We start from the raw sequence: 24246 nt of genomic DNA on the forward strand, positions 1-24246 counted from the left end.
TCTGCAATCTACAGGAAAATATGGAAGAGATTCTGCCTGGAAGGTGGCAGGTCCGACCTCTCGGCAGGTACCCCCGACCTCCCTAGTGTCCTAGACTTCCTACAGTCGGGATATAATAAAGACCTTAAACCCAGCACGTTAAAGGTCCAGATTTCGGCTTTGAGCGCCCTCTTCGACTACCCTTTAGCCTCCCATCCTTGGGTGGTAAGATTCATAAAGGCCACACAGCGTCTTCGCCCCACAATTAGGCAGCTCACCCGCCCTGGGACCTCGGCCTGGTACTCAGATCCTTATGTAGGGACCCCTACACGCCTAGTGAAAGAATGACCATTTCAACTCTCTCTCGGAAGATGGCTTTCCTGGTAGCCATTACCACGGCCAAAAGAATAGGTGAGATCCAGGCCCTGTCCACCAAAGATCCTTATCTCCAGATTAGAGATGATCATATAACCTTAATATTAGATCCGGCATTTATCCCCAAGGTAGCCTCATACCAGAATATAAATCAGGAGATAGTGCTACCATCCTTCTGCAACAATCCCCGAAATGAAAAAGAACAGCGTCTCCACTCCCTAGATGTAAGACAGGCAGTTATAAGCTATCTAGAGGCCACCAATGACTGGCGTATTGACTCAAACCTGTTCATCCTCTTCGGGGGTAAAAATAGGGGGAGAAAAGCCTCTAAGGCATCCATCGCAAGATGGATCACCTCAGTAATTTCAGACGCCTACCAGTCAGAAGGCGCCAGCCCACCAGATACCTTAAGGGCCCACTCTACTAGGGCAGTTTCAGCCTCCTGGGCCGAACGCGCAGGCGCCTCAGTCGAGCAGATTTGTAGAGCAGCAACTTGGGCCAGCCTGAATACATTTTGCAAGCACTACAAACTTGACGTGCTATCAGGCCAACATACCGCATTTGGGAGAAAAGTTCTCTAGGCGGTGATCCCACCCTGAGGAGGTGCTTTGGTACTCTCCATGGTGCTGTCAGGAGGACGTCCTGGAAAATAGGTATTAGTCCTACCGGTAATGATGTTTTCAGGAGTCCATCCTGACAGCACGGGTAGTTCCCTCCCTGTTATGTTATGTTATGTCATATGATGTAATATGATGGTATCATTAAAAGAGTTATGGCATTATCCACGCTGTGGTACTTGTTAAATCACTGAGGGAAAGGGGTGGGACGGAGCCTTTTAACCTCTCCTGTGCTTTCCTGTCCCTGTAAGGAGGAGGAGGACGTCCTCCATGGTGCTGTCAGGATGGACTCCTGGAAACATCATTACCGGTAGGTCTAATACCTATTTTTTCCTGCACTGTGGTGGTTTCAGTTCTATTTTTGCCCCCGGTGGCCGTTAGGGTCATTGCACTTGATGTTTTCTTTGCTTTGCCTTTTGCCCCTGGTGTTCACTGGGGTTATAGCAGTTTTTGGCCCCTGATCATTTGACCATTCCCTTTTCCTATATAGGGTCACATGGTCTATGAGCAGGTGTTGGTGATAGCGTCTTTTTGGAATTCCAACCACGGTGAAGGGAGCAGCTGGCTGAGGTGTGAAGCCACTGCAGAAACCTGGTGAAGTTAGCAGCTGGCTTGAAGGTTAGAGCCACTGCCGAAACTGGTGTTGAACTCTGGCTGCCCAGTGTCCGCAGCAGAGTGAGATGGTGAAGGTGGAAGCTGGCTCTGGGGTGTCGAGCCACTGCGAAAAGTTAATCCGGTGATGCACTCTGCTGCCTGGTGCTGTAGCAGAGCAAGATAGTCTTTTTGGTGTTTCCCCTGATTGTATTTTTCCCTGATGTGTATTAGTACAGCGGTGGGGCCAGTGCCTGCACCACCCAGCTCCCTAGCAAGGGATAGGTGTAGAGTGTGCTAGGGTGACAGGTATACTGATCGGCGCCCGGTGCGGAAGCGGTCTAGGGATTGTTAGGAGGGGAGGGACACTGACTCAGGGGAGGAGGTCTCCACGTCCCCGTTCTCTATCGCAGGGCCCACCGTTGTAACTGTTGCCCCTTTCCCCGTGTCTTGATGTTTCAGATACCGGCCTGCGGGTCGTGTCACACAGGACAGTTACACGTGCCGTGTCTTGTTGTTTTAGTTACTGGCCTGAGGGTCGTGTCACACAGGACGGGTCCATGTGACACATACGACCAAAGCAATCCACAAAGGAGAATGTGCCAAGGCCTGAAAGGTGGGTTGTCAGCAAGGCTACTCTGACAAAGCTGTAAATGTCGCATGTCAAGAATTAAGTATAAAATCCCAGAGAGAGTTTTGTTCTCTACAAAATTATTTAGCCATAAACAAGGTGTGTGGGTTTTTTTCACACCACTTAACAATAACTTCAAACAAAACTATATTTTACAAAAGCCTGTGTTCATGAAAGATAATGGCGTTGACTCATTACGACTGGTGTACATGCTAGAGGAGCTTCATTCTTTAAAAACAGGACACCTGTAACGAATCCGGCATGTCTGAAAAGTGAACAGTTAGACAAGGCTCGCCACTGCTCATCATGAATCAGACGAAGTACACTGCTGTTCATCCTGGGTCAGACAAAGCTCTCCACCGCTCATCAGGAATCAGCAGAGGCACGCCGCTGCTCGTCGTGGATCAAACGATGCTGCCTCTCGTGGGTAAGACGAGGCTCACTGCTGCTCTTTATGAATCAGATGAGGCAAGCTGCCACTCATCATGAATCAGACGAGGCATGCTGCCGCTCGTCGTGGGTCAACCGATGCTGCCTCTCGTTGTTGGTCAGACGAGGCTCACCACCGCTCTTTATGAATCAGACGAGGCACGCCGCTTGTCATGGGTCAGACAAGGCTAGCCACTGCTCATCATGAATCAGACGAGGCAAGCTGTCACTCATCATGAATCAGACGAGGCATGCCGCCGCGCGTCGTGGGTCAGATGAGGCTTTCCACTGCCCATTATGAATCAGACAAGGCTCGTCATTTGTCATCATGAATCAGACGAGGCAAGCTGCCGCTCATCTTGGATCAAACGAGGCTCGTCATCACTCGTCGTAGATCAAATGAGGCTCGTCACTGCTCATCATGAATCTAACGAGGCAAGCTGATGCTCTTCGTGGATCACACAAGGCTTGCCACTGCCCATCATGAATCTGATCAGACAAGCTGTCGCTCGTTGTGGATTAGACAAGGCACGTCGTGGATCAGATGATTCTCGCCACTGCTCATCATGAATCTGACAAGGCAAGTTGCCTCATATTGTGGATCAGACCAGGCAAGCTGCCACTCGTCATGGATCAGACGAGACCACACTGCCGCTGGTGGATCAGACAAGGCTCACAGTCGCTCGTCATGGGTCAGACAAGTCTTGCCACTGCTCATCGTGAACCTGACGAGGCAAGGTGCCACTCGTCATGGATCAGATGAGTCTCGCAGCCTCTCGTCGTGTGTCAGACGAGGCTTGTTGCCCACTATCATGAATCAGACGAAGCAAATTGCCTTCCGTCGTGGGTCAGACAAGGCACCCCACCGCCGCTCACAATGAATCAGACGAGGCAAGTTGCTGCTCTTCGTGGATCAGACAAGGTCTGCCACTGCTTGCCATGGATCAGACGAGGCTTGCCTTATCTCATCATGAATCTAACAAGGGAAGCTGCTGCTCGTCGTGGATCAGACGAGGCTTGCCACTGCTCATCATGAACCTGACAAGGCTCGCAGCTGCTCGTTGTGTGAGAGATGAGGCTCGCCACTGCTCATCATGAGCCTGACGATGCAAACTGCCGCTCGTCATGGATCAGGAGAGGCTCGCAGCCACTCATGGGTCAGTTGAGGTTCGCGGTCCACCATCATGAATCGGACTACGCAAACTGCCTCTCATCGTGGGTCAGACGAGGTGTGTTGCTGCTCAGAATGGGTCAGAGGAGGCTTGCTGCCATTTTTGACTTACACATAAGGGACACGTAAACAGATTTTTCCCCTTTGCTGTAAGAGGTGGTTGGATGAAATGTGTCTTTTCAGTTTTCGGATACTGTATTTGGCCACCAGAACGCCATTGGGTTTAAATGATAAAAAATATCTCATCTATTTACTGAGATAATGTTGTTTTTGCAATGCGTTCCTTTTTTGTTCAGCATTTTTTTTTTCTGTTTGGAGTTTTGATGCATTTTTCTGCACTTTTGATGCATTTTTTTCCCCCCATTGAGTATTTCTTGATTAAAGTGTTTTATATGTATTGAATCATTGTATTTTAACGCTCAAGTTGAGCAACACTACAAGCCAGGAGTAAGAACTGGAGTGTTTGAAATGCGTTAGCCGTCACTTTATGCTCCCCTCCATACTTGTTTATCTGCTTTACAAAATAATAAACATTTGGTATCGCAGCATCTATAAAAGTCCGATCTATCAAAAGCTAAAATTAGTTTAGAGAAAAAACGGAAACATCAGAATTGCGTTTTTCTGGCCACCACACCTCCATAAAACCATGCAGAAAAAAGCAAAATGTTACATCAGTGGAAACTTCAGTCACCACTCAAAAATGCAATCCTTCACACTGCCCCATATACGGAAAAGTAAAAATGTTAGGGGTCTCAAAAGGTAGCAAAAAAAGCAAACTTTTTTTTTTTTTTTTACAAACATTACACTTTTTGTTAATCACTCAAAAAGATTTCATGTAAGTATGATATCGCTTTAATTGCACTGATCTGGAAAATCATGCCAGGTAATTAGCACCATACAACGAATGGCGTAAAAGCAAAAAAAAAAAAACAATAATTGCATTTTTTTCACCATTTCACTGCACTTGGTATTTTCTCCTTCGTCTCATTGGGGGACACAGGTACTGTGGTGTATGCTACTGCCGTCTGGAGGCTGACACTAGGTATACAAAAAACAAGTTAGCTCCTCCTCCGCCACATACACCCTCGCCCCGACACCGGGCGGAAACCAGTTTTTTGCTTAGTGTCTTTGGAGGCACACGCAGTCTGGAGTTCTCCAGACTATTTTTTTTTTTTTCTCTCTTTTTCGGTTCTCGCTATGAAGAGGAGACAGGGGCGACGGACCGATCTCCCCAAACCAACAACGGGCGAGCACGCGTTGAGCAACACTCCGCGAATCCTTTCCCGCACCGAGGGACATCTCTGGGACTTTTCCCCAGACATCTATTTTTTCCTTGTTTATTATTTTATGAAGATGAGACAGGGGCAACGCATCCTATTGAAAGGATCCGATTTCCCCAAATCAGCAACGGGCGACCACGTGCGAGTGTCCCTCCACGTTTCCTCTCCCGCGACGTGGGACACGATGCCAGACTTAGCCCTGTCCACCCCTAGGTATCGAAACCATGGGCTTGCACAGCGGCACAAGACTAGTCTGTGCGGCCCCCACTGCTCCACCAACGCACGACGGCGGTGCTGCATGGAGGCGGATGGTCCCTCTCCTTGCCCCTGCAGGGCAGACGGAGCTAGGGTGCCTGCACCGTCCAAAGATCAAATACCCCAGGAAGGTGCTGCGGTACAACGAGGCACGGGTATGAAGCTGGGGAGGGCTCCGGGCAGACTGGGAGCCAGGCTGCGATATGCAGCAGCCATTTCCACCTCCGTCCGTCCGTCCTCTGCTCTCCTCATCTCCCCCCTCCCGCAGAATACCTGTGTGGGGCAGCGGGGTCCGGGGGTCTCCCGGGGTCTGCGCGCCAGCGGCTGGATAAGGAGGGGAATCCGGATCCAGCGCGCGCGCCGGGCAAGCAGGACGCTGGGGAGATGGGGGCAGTGGGCTAAGCTAGCCCGCGGCTTCGGCCGGTATCACGTCCTCTGGCGTAGCCCGGCGCGACGTCACATCCGGCGCAGCGTCATTTCCGGTGCCGCCCCCTGTGGCTAGGGCGGGCGCGGGATTAAAATCGAGGCCCTGGCTTCTGAGCAGGGTTGGCCGCATCCAGCAAAGACGCTTGCGACCAACCCAGAGGTGAGGGAGTCGGAGGCAGACCAGGAGCGCGAGTAAGGGGGACACACAGGAGCAGGGTAAGTGCGACCCCGTCCTGGAGCTGCGTGGAGTACATTTTAAAGGGTTACCCTCCTCCTCCTCCTTTCCCCTCTAGCTTGATAGGAGTAAACAGCAGTATGTCGGGAAAAGGAAAAACGCACACGTTCCTTTATGCCGCATGCGTTTCCTGTGGGGTTATGTTCCCACGAGCCCAGACTATTAAGTTATGTGAAACCTGTGACTCCGAACGTGCCCAGGAGCCCTCCCCTGCGATCGAGCCCAGGGGTCTGGATCCCCCGGAGTGGGCGTTATCACTTTCTCGGTCCATGGTTTCGCTTACGAAAGCAATTGAGACCCTTCAGGCCCCGGATAGGGGTAGAGACGACGGCTCGCCTGGTTGGGAAGGTTCATCCGCCTCACAAGAGCCTCCGGCCTGCAGGGGCCGCACTCTCTCTAGGCAGACGCATAGGAAAAGAACCCATACTGTGTCGCCGGGCCCCTCCGGTGCTTCGGCATCCGCGAGTGTGGCATCACGCTCACCGTCACCTTTTTCCGGGAGCGAGCAAAGTTCAGGTGATGACGGGGAAGAATCCTTTGACCTGGATACCCCGAGGTGTCGGGAGACTGTAGACAGTCTTATCGAAGCTGTCAATCAGACTCTCGGTATTGAGGATGATGTCTCCCTAGCCGCAGGTCATAAGGTGTCTTTTAAAAAGGCCAGGAAACCACATAGAGTGTTTAGCACTCATCCCGAGTTCGAGGATATAGTACAGAGGCACAGGGAACGGCCAGACAAGCGTTTTTCAGGACAGAAAACGCTGGAAGCGAGATATCCGTTCGCATCGGAGCTCTGTAGGAAATGGGCGGAATCTCCGGTGGTGGATCCCCCAGTGTCAAGCCTGGCCTCAAGATCCCTGTTGTCAGTACCTAGTGGTTCTTCCATCAAGGACCCCACGAATCGGCTCATTGAAGGTTTAGCACGCTCGGTGTATGAAGCATCAGGATCAGCACTCTTTCCTTCTTTTGCAGCAACATGGGTGGCCAAAGCCATGATGTCATGGTCGGATTCTTTGAATAGAGTCCTGCAAGATAGGGAATTGCCGCCAGAGGTAGCTGAGATAGCAAGTCAGATCGCAATGGCGGGTGACTATTTAATTAATGCATCTTTGAATGCGGCTAATGGCGCGGCACTAGCAGCGGCAAATGCAATCGCCATTAGGAGAGCCTTATGGTTAAGACTATGGCGGGCTGATTCGATCTCTAAGAAATCATTGACTTCCCTGCCCTTTCAGGGGGAACGGTTATTTGGGGAGAAGTTAGATAAGCTTATTTCAGACGCTACGGGGGGAAAAGCAGTTTTCTTCCACAACAGAAGGGGAAAATGTCATTTCGTCAGCCTCAGGCGTGCTTTCGAGCATTTCGTACCCCCGGGTGGATGGCAGCGGCCGGTACTTCTGCCCCAGCTCGCTATAACCAAGACAAAGAATGTCAGGTTACGTACAAAGCCAACCCGCTGGGTAGGATGCGGGGCCGCCCGCCCAGATCAAGGGGGCCAGGTCCCAGAGGCCCTCAGCGAAATGACTCGAGTCATCCAGTACCCGGGGACAGCAGGGTAGGCGGACGTCTGCTCAGGTTCTGCCGCGTCTGAAGCACAGTGGCACACGACGCATGGGTGGCAGAATTAGTGTCTTCCGGGTACAAAATAGAGTTTATCAAGGATCCGCCAAGACGATTTTTTCTTTCCCGGCTTCCCAAAACGGAATCCCGGGCAGAGGCATTGCTAGGGGCCATCGAGGTGCTGCGGTACAACGGGGTCATTGTCCTGGTACCAGAGGGCGAAAGGACCCAAGGTTTTTATTCCAACCTGTTCGCGGTGCCCAAGAAGGACGGAACAGTAAGGCCGCTTCTGGACCTAAAGCTTCTGAACAGGTTCATCAGGGTCAGGCGTTTCCGCATGGAATCTCTCCGGTCGGTCATAGCGTCCATGGAGCAGGGAGAATATTTGGCCTCGATCGACGTTCAGGATGCCTACCTGCACATCCCTATTTTTCCCCCGCATCAGAGGTTCCTACGGTTTGCAATCAAGGGGCGGCATTTCCAGTTTGTGGCTCTACCCTTCGGGTTGGCCACGGCCCCCAGGATATTCACGAAAGTGATGGCTGTCGTTATGGCCATTCTACATTCTCGGGGTATAGTGGGTTTGCCATACCTGGACGACCTCCTGGTAAAGGGTCCGTCTTTTCGAGCATGCGAAGAGAATGTCAGCATCACGCTGGATACCCTATCTCGCCTAGGATGGTTGGTCAACGGGAAGAAGTCATCCCTTGTCCCAGCCCAGAGGATTCTATTCCTAGGGATGATTTTCGATACTTCCCGAGGGTTGGTGATTCTGCCTCAGGACAAAGCTCGGGCACTCCGGCAGGGAGTGCGAAGTCTTCAACAGCCGGGCCCCCACACTATTCGATTCGGGATGAGGGTCCTAGGGAGGATGGTGGCGGCGATGGAAGCAATTCCATTTGCTAAATTTCATATCCGTCCCCTGCAGCATGCTCTCTTAGCGGCTTGGGACAGAAGTCCGTTCTCGCTCGATCATCAGTGCAGGTTGTCCTCTCAGGTCCGACGGGCTCTTCAATGGTGGACACATGACTCCTCTCTTCGTCATGGGAAGCCCTTTCCCCCGGATCAGTGGTTAGTGATCACAACCGATGCGAGTCTTTCCGGTGGGGGGGCAATCTTTCGCCACCACACGGCCCAGGGGCAATGGTCGCCTCAGGAGGCACGTCTCCCTATCAATTTGTATTTGGAGATTCGGGCAGTGCGGTTGGCACTACAGCAGTTTCAACACTTGCTGGCAGGGCGCCCGGTCCGGATTCAGTCAGACAACGCCACGACGGTAGCATACGTGAATCACCAGGGAGGCACGCGCAGCAGGGCAACCATGCGCGAGATAGAGCATGTACTCCGCTGGGCCGAGAGAAACCACTCGATGATCTCAGCAGTCCACATACCAGGCGTGGAAAATTGGGCAGCAGATTTCCTAAGCAGGCAGGGGGTCACGGCCGGGGAATGGTCTCTGCACCCCGATGTCTTTCAGCAAATTTGCCAGCGGTGGGGCACTCCGGACGTGGACCTGATGGCCTCCAGGGGAAACGCCAAGGTGGGCGTGTTTGTCGCCCGGTCTCGGGACCCGTGAGCGATCGCAGTGGATGCGCTGGTCCTACCATGGAACCAGTTTCGGCTCCCATACTTGTTTCCCCCGCTGCCGCTTCTCCCGAGGGTCATCAGAAAGATCAAGACAGAGGGGGTCCCGGCAATTCTGCTGGCCCCAGACTTGCCCCGTCGGGCATGGTACGCGGATCTGGTGCAGCTCCTCGCAGACGTACCTTGGCGACTACCGGAACGTCCAGACTTGCTATCCCAAGGGCCGATCTACCACCCGAACTTAGGGGCCCTGTGTTTGACGGCATGGCCGTTGAATCTTGGGTTCTGACCCAGGCGGGGTTTGAGCGTGAAGTGGTTGCTACAATGGTTAGCGCCCGGAAGCCGGCCTCTACAAGAATTTATCACAACACCTGGAGGGTTTTCTTCCATTGGTGTCGAGAACGTGGGGTTGCGCCGTTATCCTTCTCGATCCCCAACATCCTGGCTTTCCTTCAGTCCGGCCTAGACGCCGGGTTGGCTCCAAGTTCCCTTAGGAGGCAGATATCGGCCTTGTCCGTCCTTTTTCAGCGAAAGATCGCTACCAATTTGCAGGTCAGGACGTTCATTCAAGGGGTCTCTCATTTGGTACCCCCCTATAGGGCACCCTTAGAGGCCTGGGACCTTAATCTGGTCCTGAGTGTCCTGCAGGAGGCCCCGTTTGAACCATTGAAGGAAGTTTCATTAGCATATCTCTCCAGGAAGGTTGTATTCCTGGTAGCCATAACTTCCATTAGGCGGGTCTCGGAGTTGGGAGCGTTGTCTTGTAGAGCTCCATTTTTGACCTTTTTTAAGGATAAAGTAGTCCTTAGACTACTGCCGCCTTTTTTGCCGAAGGTCGTGTCCTCTTTCCATATTAATGAGGACATTGTTCTGCCTTCGTTTTGTCCAGCACCAGTTCACAGAGTGGAAAGGGCACTCCACACATTGGACCTGGTAAGAGCTCTCAGGAGGTACGTGTCAAGGACGGCACCTTTTCGCCAGACGGACTCGTTGTTTGTGATCCCCGAAGGGCGCAGGAAGGGGCTCGCAGCTTCACGGTCGACCATAGCCAGATGGATTCGCCTAACTATTCAGGAGGCTTACCGTATTAGGGGCACGCCAGTTCCAACAGGAATAAGCGCGCACCCTACGCGGGCAGTGGGCGCCTCTTGGGCGCTTCGGCACCAGGCTTCGGCGGAGCAGGTATGCAAAGCAGCAACGTGGCCCAGCTTGCACACTTTTTGTAAGCATTACAAGGTACATACTCAGGCTTCGTCAGATGCGAAACTGGGTAGAAAGATTCTCCAGGCAGCAGTGGCACACCTTTAGACAGGAGGGCATGCGGCTTGGATCGGTGAGTGAACTTCCCACCCAGGGACTGCTTTAGGACGTCCCACAGTACCTGTGTCCCCCAATGAGACGAAGGAGAAACATGGATTTTTGTGAGTACTCACCGTAAAATCCTTTTCTCCGAGACGCTCATTGGGGGACACAGCACCCACCCTGTTAGCCGGTTGGCTTTTGTTTATTTTTGATTATTATAATCCCTTGTTTAAGGTAGGGCGGTCCTTTTTCAGGCATATCTTGTTTTGCATTAAGGCTAAATTAATTTTATGTTCTCCTACTGCTTTTGCACTAAACTGGTTTCCGCCCGGTGTCGGGGCGAGGGTGTATGTGGCAGAGGAGGAGCTAACTTGTTTTTTGTATACCTAGTGTCAGCCTCCAGACGGCAGTAGCATACACCACAGTACCTGTGTCCCCCAATGAGCGTCTCGGAGAAAAGGATTTTACGGTGAGTACTCACAAAAATCCATGTTTTTTTCTATTTTTCAGTACTTTATATGGTAAAAAAAAATGGTATCATTCCTAACTATAAAATGTCAATGACAATGTCAAAGGAAAAATAAAAAAAATGATGGCTCTTAGAAAAAGGCAAGGAGAAAATGAAAGGGCAAAAAGTTAAAAAAAAAAAATATATATGCCGGTCCTTAACGACATTCAAATACAAAAAAATATATCTAATAATCAGAAAAAAATACAAAATGACTGTGTCCTACGTGCCTAGCCCTGTAAATATATGGAAAGGATCTCCGTCAACCCTCCTAAACAAATATATCCAAAATATAGGGGATAAAACAATCACTGATGGTGAAGATTTCCCGGTTTCAAAAAGCCGATGTCCCCAGCTTTTTTAAATGAGCTTTATTCACCCTCCCTGGGTCCAGTGCTGGGTATTCACTGTTGCTCCCGGTGTCTGATATTGTCTGCAGCAGTAACATCACGTCAGTGGGGCTGCAGTCAATCAGTGGCTTTCCCCTAGTAGACAGCTCAAGCTGTTGAGCCCACTGATTGGCTGCAACGCCATGTCGTAAACGCTGCAGACAATAACAAACACCCGTTGCAGCAGCGAAGACCGACCGGGTGCCAAATCCGGGAAAGGCGAGTAAAGCACAGTTTTGGCTTCTTTTAAAAACAAACAGTGTAAGGGGGTAAGATATAATGTCATTTATGCCTCCCTTCCCTCCGATTGTCTTATGTTTACAGATGTGTTTTATGATAATTGCCTGCGGTACTGCTACATGTATAACTATGTATTACCGCTCATTGCTTATGGTATTGCCACTTGAATGTGTTAAAATTATATAGAAAACTGTAATATATTGCCTTGTATTCCTGTATTATAGTATTGCATATATATTATGTGTTCTTGGTATATGTACAGTCAGGGAAACTTAGTGTATCCTCCTTGGGACATTAGAGGAGGGCACTCTTAGTATATAGTTTCCCCTATAGACCGAGTAGTTGTAATTATATTGCGGGGCACTAGATGGGGTATACTAGTGGGATCTGATAGGAGGTTCATAGAGGGTTAATTATAGGAGGGGCTGCCAGGTAGTAAGAGGGAAGCTTGTAGAAAGTTAAGAGAGACGGGGCCAGGGCACCCATGTGTCCACATGGGCTATAGGCCCGGACAGCTCGGCAGCCACGTAATGTTAAGTCGTTATTTCCCACGTTACCCACGGCCACTGCATGCCTTAGCAGTGGGTCAGAACAGGAAAAGGAAGATGTGGAGTTTGATCACCTGGGCCAATGCTTTTAGGGCCGAAGTTGGCTGGATTAAAGAAATGAAGGGAGTTGAAGCTTCAACGAGATCGGTACAGACGGGCCGGAGGCTTCTCTGGGGGTCACCAAACGTAGTGATTGATGAATTCATGTCTGGAGCGAAACAGGCTGAAGGAAATGTCATTATAGCGAGGTCAGGCCAGGAAGGAACTGGGTAGCAGTTTAGGACGGTCCGGTCCGGGCGTGCACTGCACAGAAGTGACAGCAAGCAAGGGAAAGTTCAGGAAGCAAGCAAATGTTATAATGTACCAACTGTGGATGTAACGTGCGAAATTCTAAGTTAAGAAAGTGTTAAAGTTGACTCGGACTGTGTTCCATTGATGGGGGTCGCCTAGAAGAGGGACCATTATGGCCTGGGAAGTGCCCGGGTGAAACTGAATTTGAAGATGCAGGTATGCCGAAGGCAGTGGCGTAACTACAAAGTTAAGGGCCCCAGTGCAAACTTTCAAATGGGGCCCCCCAATGCCAAAATACGCGCACATCTCCGCTCCGTACACCTCGTACACGCGCTGCTCCGTACACCTCGTACTCGCTCCGCTCCGTACACCTCGTACTTGCTCCGCTCCTCTCCGTCCACCTCATACACATGAGGCTCCGCTTCGTACGCACGTGGCTCCGCGCCGTACACTTCGTACGCACGCGGCTCCGCGCCGTACACTTCGTACGCACACAGCTCCGCACACTTCGTACGCTTCTCTCCGTACACCTCGTACACACACGGCTCCGCTCACCTCGTACACACACGGCTGCGCTCCGTACACTTCGTACACACATGGCTCCGCTCCGTACACTTCGTACGCATGCGGCTTCTCTCCGTACACCTTGTACATACACATGTCTCTGCTACATCCACCGTGTAAACCCCTCCTGACCCCACACATAAACTTACCCGCATCCAGCAGTGCATCATGACAACCAGCACGGTAGAGTCCTGCATACACACACGGCTCCTGATCATGTGACCCCTGACTCCTCCCCTCCTGTGACCTCATCACAGGTCCTGTGCACACAGAGCAGCCAATTGTAGCCTGGCAGCCAAAGAACGGAGCTGCCCAGCCAATGAGCGGCTGCAGCTCCGCGATCGGGCCCCTAAATACTCCGGGCCCCCTGCGACCGCGGAAGTCCCGCCTCTGCCCGAGGGGAAGAGTATTGTCATGTAGGGGAAGGGCTGGACACAGCTGCTACAGTAATACAGGTCACGACTACAGTCCTGGCCGTCCCTTACAACTACGCCAGAGGACAGGGGCTTTATGAAACCGTAAAATCTCTTTATCTTTTTCCCGACATAACAGTTTTGCGTTTTTGCACTTTTGTTTTGTCCTTCCCTTCTTTTAAGGGCCATAACTTTTTTACTTTTCCATTGATAAAATCATATGGGGGTTTCTGCAGGACGAGTTGTACTTTTTAATGACACCAATTATTTTATCATGTGATGTACTGGAAAGCGGGGAGAAGATTCCGAGAACAGCAAATTTCCACAATTTTTTTTTATTTTGTCTTTATATTGTTCATTCCGTGTAGTAGGAGTCTCCAGGTCAGCACGATTACGGTGATATCAAACATGCAAAAGGGAAGGACTAAAGAAAGGAAAACATTTTTCTTGTCACCATTTTCCGAGGCCTGTAGCATTTTCATTTTTGGATCGGAGCCTTGTCAGAACTTTTTTCTTTGTGGTGATTAGATACTTTTATTTCTATCATTTTGGGATCCATGTGACATTTTGATCGCTTCTGTTGCATTTTTTTATGTGTTGTGGCTGCTGAAAAAAAAAAATCACAATTTGGCGTCTAGATTTTTTTATTTCTTCAAGGTGTTTACAGTTTAAGTTAATTTCGTATTTTGATCCATCTTTTACCCCATATGTGTATTTTTTTAAATTTTCTCCAGCTGTCATAACAACCTATCAAGTCGCAAGGGCTGATGGGTGCGTAGAACGGTGCACCCCTTGGGCTGCATGCTGTAGATGATGCTGTTGGAGATTGACATTTGCATTTAACAGGTTAACAGACATGGGCAGAGCTCAGCTGCAGCTGCTAGAAGCAGATGATGGCTGAAAGACACAGCTATCATCTGCCAGAAAAGATGCAAGCTCTGCTCCTGAGCCCGCATCAAAGATTGGGACCCAACTTGTAATGTACTAGGCAGGGGTTAAAGAATGCAATCATTGAAAATACTGTGCAAAAAGAATGCCCAAAACAACAACACTTGTTTGTCAGGGGAGGGAGGATATCTTTGGCTGCAGAGTATACCTCACATCCATCTCTGCTGTGATCTCAACAATATACATGCTGAGATGTAGTAAATGAAACTAAATGACTAGAAACGAGCAAATTGATTTGCTTGACCTTCGTCAAGGGGTCATATGAGTAGTCTGCGGCTGCCGGATGGGAGCTCTGCGGACATCCTCCTACCTGCCGGCATCCCTGGTGCTTCCTGCGACTACTATTCCTGGTGTGACGTCATTCGTGTGTTGGTTTGCTCTGCAACAAAGACATTGTGCTGGGGCTACAAATCAGAGGAGGCACAGGAAGGAGAAGGTTCACAGGGCTCTATTCCGGGGGCCGCAGAATGGCGTGGGGTGGCAGGACTAGTGTCCTCCAAATCAATTCACTAATCTCTATAAATTAACTAATTTCGCTCGTTTTACGCTTCCAGAATGGTCTGACATGAATAGAAGTGACCACGTGTGCAGGTGGTCCCATAGGAAAGACGGCCACCAGGCACCCTCCTACTGAGATGATCTGATTATGGCTCGTTTCTAACACATTTCCCAAATCAAGAATGGCGGCCTCACATGTGCTCCTCAAAAAAAGGTGATGGCATAACGGTGCAAGTGAAAGGAGCCAACGGTCCCGTAAACGATAGTTCATGTAATCACTGCACACCTACAAGTTGCAAACTATGCTTCAAATGATTGGTGAAGCGACAGGCAAATGATGTGTCGGGCAGCTAATAGCCTTGATCACATAGTCGCCCTTTTAATGGTGCATCATAGGTCAAAGACAGTTATGTCCCTGTAGTGTGGTTGTTGAGGTTGATCATACGAAAAGATATATCCACACATGAAGAAATGCACACAGGGATCTGTTCCCAAATGCTACCCGAAGTTGGTCCCATACAATCCGTTTTGGTGTGGAGCGTTGCTGTCCGTTGGTGGCACGGTGGTAGGTGCGGACCCATCAGCCCCTCTATGCTAAGACACGGATGTGTCAGCACCTACCATTCACATGTGCTCCTGTCATTCAAATCCACGCATGTGCAAACATCTGTGCGACCATACCTTCTCTATTACAACCCAATGTGCCAAGATGGAGATAGAAACATGAGATGTGACCTTCAGATGATCCTCAGACACTAGAGCATCACCAGCTTATGATTTCTGAAAAGTCAGGTATCGCTGAATGTGCAACCCGGAAGCTATCAGAGGTGGCGTCTATACATAGTTAGGCTACTTTCACACTTGCGGTTTTTTTGCTGCGTGGTTTTTGCACAAAAAAACGCACGGAAAAATGCATACAAACACTGCGGTTTTTTCAAGCATTTTTATGCGCATGCAGGAAATAACCGCAGCGTTTGTATGCGTTTTTAGTGCATTTTTAGTGCGTTTGCGTTTTTTTCAACATTGTCCTCACCAAAAAAAATCAAGATAACAATTATTAGGGTTAGGGGTTAGGGTTAGTAGTACTAACCCTAACCCTAAACCCTGACTCTACTAACCCCTAACCCTTAACCTAACCCTTAACCTAACCCTAAACCCTGATTCTACTAACCCTAACTCACCCTAACCCTTACCATAACCAATGTACAACAAAAAAACGCATGCACAAAAAAACGCATACATGCGCACGCCTATGCGCACCCATAGACTTACAATGGGTGTCTTGCTGTAAAAAACCGCATAGCGTGCGCATGCGTTTTTTTGGGGCAAGTTGGACGCACAAAAAATGCAACAAGATGCATTTTGTGCGCCCGAGCGCACACTACAAAAAACGCATGTGCACAAAAACGCATACAAACGCATGGGTATGCGCACATAAGCGCATCCCATGCAAAATATAGGGGAAAAAACGCAAGTGTGAAACCAGCCTAAGAGAGTGATCAATATACTGGAGAGATGTATATATACACGAATATATAACTATACTGGCATCCCAAATATAGCACAGTGATGACATTATCTAGCTATATCCCTGTGATCGCCGGTCTGAGTTATATATGGTTTGTGGTTATGATGATATTATAGCCATCTGTCTCCATGGTTAGTCCGTATACTGTAAGGGCGGTGTTACAAGAAGGTGCCTGGGATGTAGGATCTGTGAATCAACAATAGTAAAAAGTCTCCTCAGCCACATGAGGACACTGTGTCAGACCGGAGACCATTGCTCCATACCAGGGCACCGTGGGGGCTTCGGTCCTTGATAAGAGTTGAGAGCCTAGTCCTAAACTTCTCATTGTCTCCTCGAGAAATCCCCAACTAACTTTTTCAAAACCTTTTTTGACATCACTGGATTACAGAACTTGGAGGAGTCATCGAGAGCAGACATTGTTTTAATGCTATTATGCCTGGCTTTATTTTTTACAGATAGTCTAGGGTGAAATAGGTGGCCTAAGGTAAATTTTGTAGAGTAGAATTTTAAATCTCCACTTGAGAGAGAGGTGGGCCTAACATTGCTGAAACATTATGGTTTATGCCTGGTTTTGGCAGAATTAATATGTGAGCTAAGTTGGCCGTGTCTGGGAAAGGAGATTCTTCAGACACCTTGTTGAAGGTTAATATGGGGCCAAGGCCTCGGGAAACTTTAGGAGTAATAGACTCCAGCTTTCACAGTAGTATCCAGTCCTTCAGATATGAAATCCGCCTTCTTATGCAGGTGTTCTGTTAGAGAGGTAATTTCATTATTTTAATGTTTTTGAGACATGATTTTGAATAGGATATTGTTAATCATATGGACTTTCATGTTTGCGGAGGAAATAATAAGACTAAATATAAGACTGGAGATGTCTGCCAAGAGTGACTCTACGGAGCAGCCTTTACTTTTGCCTCCTTATAGATCATTTTTCAGCTTTTCTCTGAGTTTTCTGATCCAAAATGATTGGGATTTTATCTCTAACCTTGGAAATTTCCCCTGCCGATGTTCCAGAAGGGGCTCTATTGTTGATGACCTGTACATTTGCTCAAAGGCATCTCCAGCCTCAATGCTCCATAATGATTCCCCCAAGGGTGAATTCTATGACCTTCCATGTGTTCTCAGCATTGCAAAATCTCGAGTATGATGGGAAATTCAGAAATCTCTCTGGAGAAATTAGTGACCATGGGCAGAGGGTATGGCAGGAGAATATGACTGCGGACTAACTCCTGTGAATAATAAGTGTCTTCCCACGACTAGTAAGACTCTCCAGAGGCCGACTACAATCAGGTCACTCATAAGAGTCTAAAACATGATTCCATATACACAGGATATTACCTAAATCTCCAAGCCCTCATCTATCATCACAACTGTCCATGTCACCAGAAATGAGAGGGGGTTGCTCATTCTTCTCCATTCATTTGTATGGAGGTCCCCAAAAATTGCAAAGCACAAAGGCAGGAACAATTTTGTTTTTTTTGTGTTTGTTTTTAATATAGTTCACCGCACATTCACAAGCGGAGAATGAATAGAGAGATTGCTGCACGTGTGTGCCGCCACCCGTGCACTATAGGAGTAATGGAAACCGCCGAGCGTCACCACCTAGCGGTGGTACCCACACCTGTCAGTGATGAGCTATCCTGTGGAGGGTTCTGCATCTCTCACTATGTCATAAGTGTCCGTGTTGTGAATCCCCCTATAATCCATGTGGTGACGGCTCGGAGGACCTGCTCTGTGCGATGCTCAGTGACTGCGGTTCTGGATCTCACATTATATTGTCTCTTATATTTTCCATCTTCTCCTCCATCATGAAGACGCCGGCAGGACGAGATCCCTCCAGCTGATCCAGTGCTCATCCCTCCTCCTCCTGAATGACCCCCGAGGATGGACGAGGACAGGAATGAGACCACCAGGAGATTATTCCACTGCGCCCTGGAGATCATCTCCCTGCTGAGCGGAGAGGTAACTCCTCTACATTTCTATCCGCTTTATTGTGTGATGTGACGAGTCCGACACCGGGAGGAGGAAATCCAGAATAGGAGAGAAGGATTCTTTACTGTAAGAGCAGGGATTCTGTGGAGCTCTCTGCCCGGAGGAGTTGTCATGGGGATTCCCCATAAGAGCTGTAGAGGGGCCGGGATGTCTGTCCGGAGTGTAATAATATTCCCGGTTATGGCCCCAGATTACTGGAGACGGTTATTGATCCCGGGATTTCTACTGATTGTCAGATCTGGAGTCTGGAAGGAATTCTTCTCCCTAAGTGTCTCTCTCCATACACAGGATTACACCATAGTGAGGAAGACACCGGGGGTCTGTGTTACTCCCATCATCCATCTCCAGGAGTCAGGAGGGCGGAGCCCGGGCCCCATCACAGAGCCTCCCCCGCACTCCCCGATACATGAGAGGAACAAGAAGATCCTGGAGCTCAGCAACAAGATGATCGAGCTGCTGAGCGGAGAGGTGACTGCTGGGACATTATACAGGAGGGCACTGGAGGGTTCTGGGTAATGAGAGGTGACTGCTGGGACATTATACAGGAGGGCACTGGAGGGTTCTGGGTAATGAGAGGAGACTGCTGGGACATTATACAGCAGGGCACTGGAGGATTCTGGGTAATGAGAGGAGAGGGGACTGCTGGGACATTATACAGGAGGACACTGGAGGGTTCTGGGTAATGAGAGGAGAGGTGACTGCTGGGACATTATACAGGACGGCACTGGAGGGTTCTGGGTAATGAGAGGAGAGGTGACTGCTGGGACATTATACAGGACGGCACTGGAGGATTCTGGGTGATGAGCGGAGAGGTGGCTGCTGGGACATTATACAGGACGGCACTGGAGAATTCTGGGTGATGAGCGGAGAGGAGACTGCTGGGACATTATACAGGACGGCACTGGAGGATTCTGGGTGATGAGCGGAGAGGTGACTGCTGGGACATTATACAGGACAGCACTGGAGGATTCTGGGTGATGAGCGGAGAGAGGTGACTGCTGGGACATTATACAGGAGGGCACTGGAGGATTCTGGGTGATGAGCGGAGAGGTGACTGCTGGGACATTATACAGGACGGCACTGGAGGATTCTGGGTGATGAGCGGAGAGGTGACTGCTGGGACATTATACAGGACAGCACTGGAGGATTCTGAGTGATGAGCGGAGAGGTGACTGCTGGGACATTATACAGGACGGCACTGGAGGATTCTGGGTGATGAGCGGTGAGGTGACTGCTGGGACATTATACAGGACAGCACTGGAGGATTCTGGGTGATGAGCGGAGAGGTGACTGCTGGGACATTATACAGGACGGCACTGGAGGATTCTGGGTGATGAGCGGAGAGGTGACTGCTGGGACATTATACAGGACGGCACTGGAGGATTCTGAGTGATGAGCGGAGAGGTGACTGCTGGGACATTATACAGGACGGCACTGGAGGGTTCTGGGTGATGAGAGGAGAGGTGACTGCTGGGACATTATACAGGACGGCACTGGAGGATTCTGGGTGATGAGCGGAGAGGTGACTGCTGGGACATTATACAGGACGGCACTGGAGGATTCTGAGTGATGAGCGGAGAGGTGACTGCTGGGACATTATACAGGACGGCACTGGAGGGTTCTGGGTGATGAGAGGAGAGGTGACTGCTGGGACATTATACAGGACGGCACTGGAGGATTCTGGGTGATGAGCGGAGAGGTGACTGCTGGGACATTATACAGGACGGCACTGGAGGATTCTGAGTGATGAGCGGAGAGGTGACTGCTGGGACATTATACAGGACGGCACTGGAGGATTCTGGGTGATGAGAGGAGAGGTGACTGCTGGGACATTATACAGGACGGCACTGGAGGGTTCTGGGTGATGAGAGGAGAGGTGACTGCTGGGACATTATACAGGACGGCACTGGAGGGTTCTGGGTGATGAGAGGAGAGGTGACTGCTGGGACATTATACAGGAGGGCACTGGAGGGTTCTGGGTAATGAGAGGTGACTCCTGGGACATTATACAGGAGGGCACTGGAGGATTCTGGGTGATGAGTGGAGAGGAGACTGCTGGGACATTATACAGCAGGGCACTGGAGGATTCTGGGTAATGAGAGGAGAGGGGACTGCTGGGACATTATACAGCACTGGAGGATTCTGGGTGATGAGCGGAGAGGTGACTGCTGGGACATTATACAGCACTGGAGGATTCTGGGTAATGAGAGGAGAGGTGACTGCTGGGACATTATACAGCACTGGAGGATTCTGGGTGATGACCGTGTCGTTGTTGTCAGGTTCCTATAAGGTGTCAGGACGTCGCTGTCTATCTCTCCATGGAGGAGTGGGAGTATCTAGAAGGACACCAGGATCGGTACCGGGTGGTGATGATGGAGGAGCTCCGGCCTCTTACTCCCGGAGGTGAGACATAACACTTCTAGTGTAGTAATGTGTTGTCTCCCGTTACTGTGGTCACTGCACACTCTCATGTGGAAATCTGTTCTGTCGGATCGGGCGGCATTGTCTGTAGTATTCGGTCTGGTGACCTAGAAATCTGCTGTTGTGTTTGTGAATAAGCGGCTCTGCTGTAAACGCCTTACATTCAATTAACAAAATGCAAAGTGAAAGAAGAAAATAGAAATGTAATCCCATCAGTATTGTCAGAGGCTGCAGACCGTCGCACTGCATCTGACTGCAGATGGTCTCAGCAGTTTGCTTTGCAGACTTCTACCTGGTCCTTCTGACTCTAGGACCCAGTGGCAACCTTCCTTCTATTCTATTGGAAACACCTGGACCCGGGTGTTTGTATTTCCCAGCTGGCTACTGGGAGTTACCGGTGATATTTCCATTTCCCTATTGAGGCTTGGAGCTATAACAGTCGGCTATCTTCCTCTTTGGTGTTTGGAGGACGTCTGTGTTTCTCTCTGAGTCTTCTTAAGCTATGTGTGCCCCTTGTTTCTGTATCCCATCTGTCTTTAGTGGTAGTGGGGATTGACTAGTGTATATCCTGTCCTTCCCTATGCAGGGCTTATTGCCAGAGTCAGCTGGGGGTTAGGTATCCTGGTGACGTTAGCTCTGTCTAGGGGTCTCCACTCTCCCCTTCCCTAGTTTTGAGTTTCCTTCCCCTTATCCTTTCGTGTTGCACTTACTCTTTCCTACACTGTGTGTGACATTGTCACCAGCCGTTCACGTTTGCAAAAGAGCAGAAAAAAAACCTGACACTTGTTTTTTTGTGTGTGTGTTTTTTTTTTTCTTTTGCTGGGTTCATGGATCCCATTTCTATATTGGCAGAGCAGCTTCAGAGGTTGGTACTGGAGGTGTCTGACCTTCGTTGTGAGGTTCAGCGGCAGCGGCTGCAGGATCCTCCTGTGGGGGACTCTGTGGATAGGCCGGTCCATCTTTAACCCAGAATTGCCCTCCCGGACAGGTTTTCTGGGGGGTAGGGACAGTTTTTTGTGTTTAAGGAGGCATGCAAATTGTACTTTAAACTCCGTCCTTACGCCTCTGGAGATGAGAAGCAACGAGTAGGGATGGTTATTTCACTGTTGTAAGGGGAACCTCAGTCCTGGGCGTTTTCTCTGCCACAGGATTCTAGGTGTCTCCAGTTTGTGGAGGAGATTTTCTGGGCCCTTGCCTTGATCTATGATGATCCTGACTGTATTAGCTTGGCTGAATCCAGGCTCCATCGCCTTCAGCAGAGGAATCGTTCAGTAGAGACTTAGAGCTCTGAATTCCGCAGGTGGTCAACCGATACCAAATGGAATGACCCGGCTCTCAGAAGACAATTCCTTCATGGTCTCACTAAAAGGTTAAAGGACGCATTAGCAGTGTATGAAACTCCTGTGTCTCTGGAGGCTGCCATGTCCTTGGCTATTTGGGTGGATAGATGCCTGCGGGACAGATGAGTAAGACCACCTGCTTCTGAATCCTCTTTCCGGGACAAGATCCCGGTGTTGGAGGGAATCACCAGGGGTGAACCTATACCTGCGGAGTTAGAGGAACCCATGCAGTTGGGAGATGCGTCCACGTTGTTTGTTTCTCCTGACATTTGCAAGAAAAAGGGGTGTTTTTTTGTGGGATGAAGGGACATTTTATTGGGGCATGTCCTGTAATTCCAAAGCACAAAGAAACTCGATTAACCCTTAGGAACCTTGAGCTTGATAATCAAGGGGTGTGTTCGATTTCAACCTGCAATTCTCATTTTGTCATCAGTATTTGACATCAGTATCTGGTGACCGCTCATCACCTCCTTCATCGCTATCTGATGACCACCTGTCGCATCCATCATCAATATTTGGTGGCTACCCGTCACCTCCATCATCAGCATCTGGTGAACTCCCCAGTCGGCTCCATCATCAGTATCTGGTGAACATGGCATCAAGGTTGCTCCAAACATCTTGGAGACCTGACCACAGATCTTCTGTGTATGAGGCTTATGCAGATCCTTCTGTGTGTGATCCCAGACATACTGGATCCCATACAGGACTCTTCGTTCTTAATGACATTGACTGGATGTTGGGGGTCGTTGTCTGACTGCAGAATAAACTTGGCAGCATTTTATTGTGGTCGTCACATGAGGACAGGAAGCATAAAGAGGTAAGTAAGCGACCACTGTTTCGCGTGACCTGCACTTCAGGCTTTTAGTAGTTTACATGAATTAGCTGTTGCTTACTTACCTCTTTGTCTGCTCTCCTCACGTGACGACCATGATGAAGCGCTGCTCTCACGTACCAGTGGTGAGTGACGTTCTTATTTAGCCTTTCATGCTTTTTCCTCACAGTTTTGTACTGCCTTATCTCACGCTGGGCGCCACTATGTCTGGTAGCATGTTAGCAGTATCAGGACTTCTGCCTTTTATTTTTGATGAGAATATATTTGGAGCCGATCAGATGCCTCTCTGATGGGGTCACATGATGGAAAAGTATCTCTTGGATTTCTCAGCATTGAGGACACCACTAATCTTGACCAGATCCACAACTCCATCCTCCACTGTGCGACACTGTTCCTGCTGACCCTTATTCGTATATCATTCTTATAGTGCTGCTCTCCAGACCTTATGTTACAGCCGAATATTTAACATTTTGCCCCTCAGTCCAGAGATCTTTCTGCCTTGCCCATTCCCTCCACCCCACCGGTTCCTATGTTCTTATGCATAGTTTAGCTTGGCCTTGCTTCCATGTGGAAGGATTTGCTTTTTGGTCACAATTTTTCCATGAAGACCAATTGTGGGAAGACGTTTCCGAAGAGTAGTAGCTGGATCCACTGATTGCTGCCAGTTCTGAGCTGATGGCACTGCTGGTCATCTTCATTATGTATCTTTCATCTGCTGCACTAAGTTCCCTTGGCTGACCACTGCGTCTATGGTACTTACCATTTTATATTTTTTGGTGTTTCTTCAAAATATCTTGAGAAACACATTTTTAAACTCCAGTCTGGTGTGAAATCTTTAACTGGTAGAGACCTTGCCGATGTTCTATAACTACCGTACTTTGCATCTTGTTTCTGTGCTCAATCTCATCATGGAGTATGCCATGTGGCATGAAACTGTCTTCCACATCCTCACCTTTTGTAGCAGTGTTTGTCTGTGCTTCATCCAGCTTTTAGCCTCCCACACAGCTGTGTCTGTTTCAGTTAATGACTGTGTTTCAACCCTCATATGACAATGATGATCACTATCACCTGTCTGGTATAATTGGTTACTTGTACACTTGACTGTAATCCTACAAAATCTCTAACTGTACAAGTGACCGAGACGTAATGAAGGCGACGGGCGGTCATCAAATGTTGGTCGGATTTACATGTCTCTTCATTCACTTTGCATCTTATTGATTGCTAATACCAATTAATCACTTCTCACTTTGAAAGCTTCTTACTCTGCATTTGTTTCCACACCTGACGTTTTTACATCGT

The 24246-nt window shown here is 49.3% G+C and overlaps 1 protein-coding gene across 2 annotated transcripts in view; it reads left to right on the top strand.

Annotated features, from left to right (window-relative positions):
* The window catches only part of LOC141074924 (uncharacterized), a 54640-nt gene that overhangs the window by 18470 nt on the left and 11924 nt on the right, over positions 1–24246 (top strand). The window contains exons 2-4 of one of the 2 annotated variants that reach the window (XM_073562239.1): positions 18177–18324; positions 18643–18822; positions 20634–20757. The exons of the other annotated variant lie outside the window; for it this stretch is intronic. Of the exons in view, the coding sequence (XP_073418340.1) occupies positions 18247–18324; positions 18643–18822; positions 20634–20757 (382 nt within the window). The 5' untranslated portion in view covers positions 18177–18246. The remainder of the gene's footprint in view (positions 1–18176; positions 18325–18642; positions 18823–20633; positions 20758–24246) is intronic. 2 annotated transcript variants of the gene reach the window in all.

This window comes from Dendrobates tinctorius, unplaced genomic scaffold (assembly GCF_039654945.1).
Source record: "Dendrobates tinctorius isolate UK_male_01 unplaced genomic scaffold, ASM3965494v1 ptg000342l, whole genome shotgun sequence".
Taxonomy (NCBI): domain Eukaryota; kingdom Metazoa; phylum Chordata; class Amphibia; order Anura; family Dendrobatidae; genus Dendrobates; species Dendrobates tinctorius.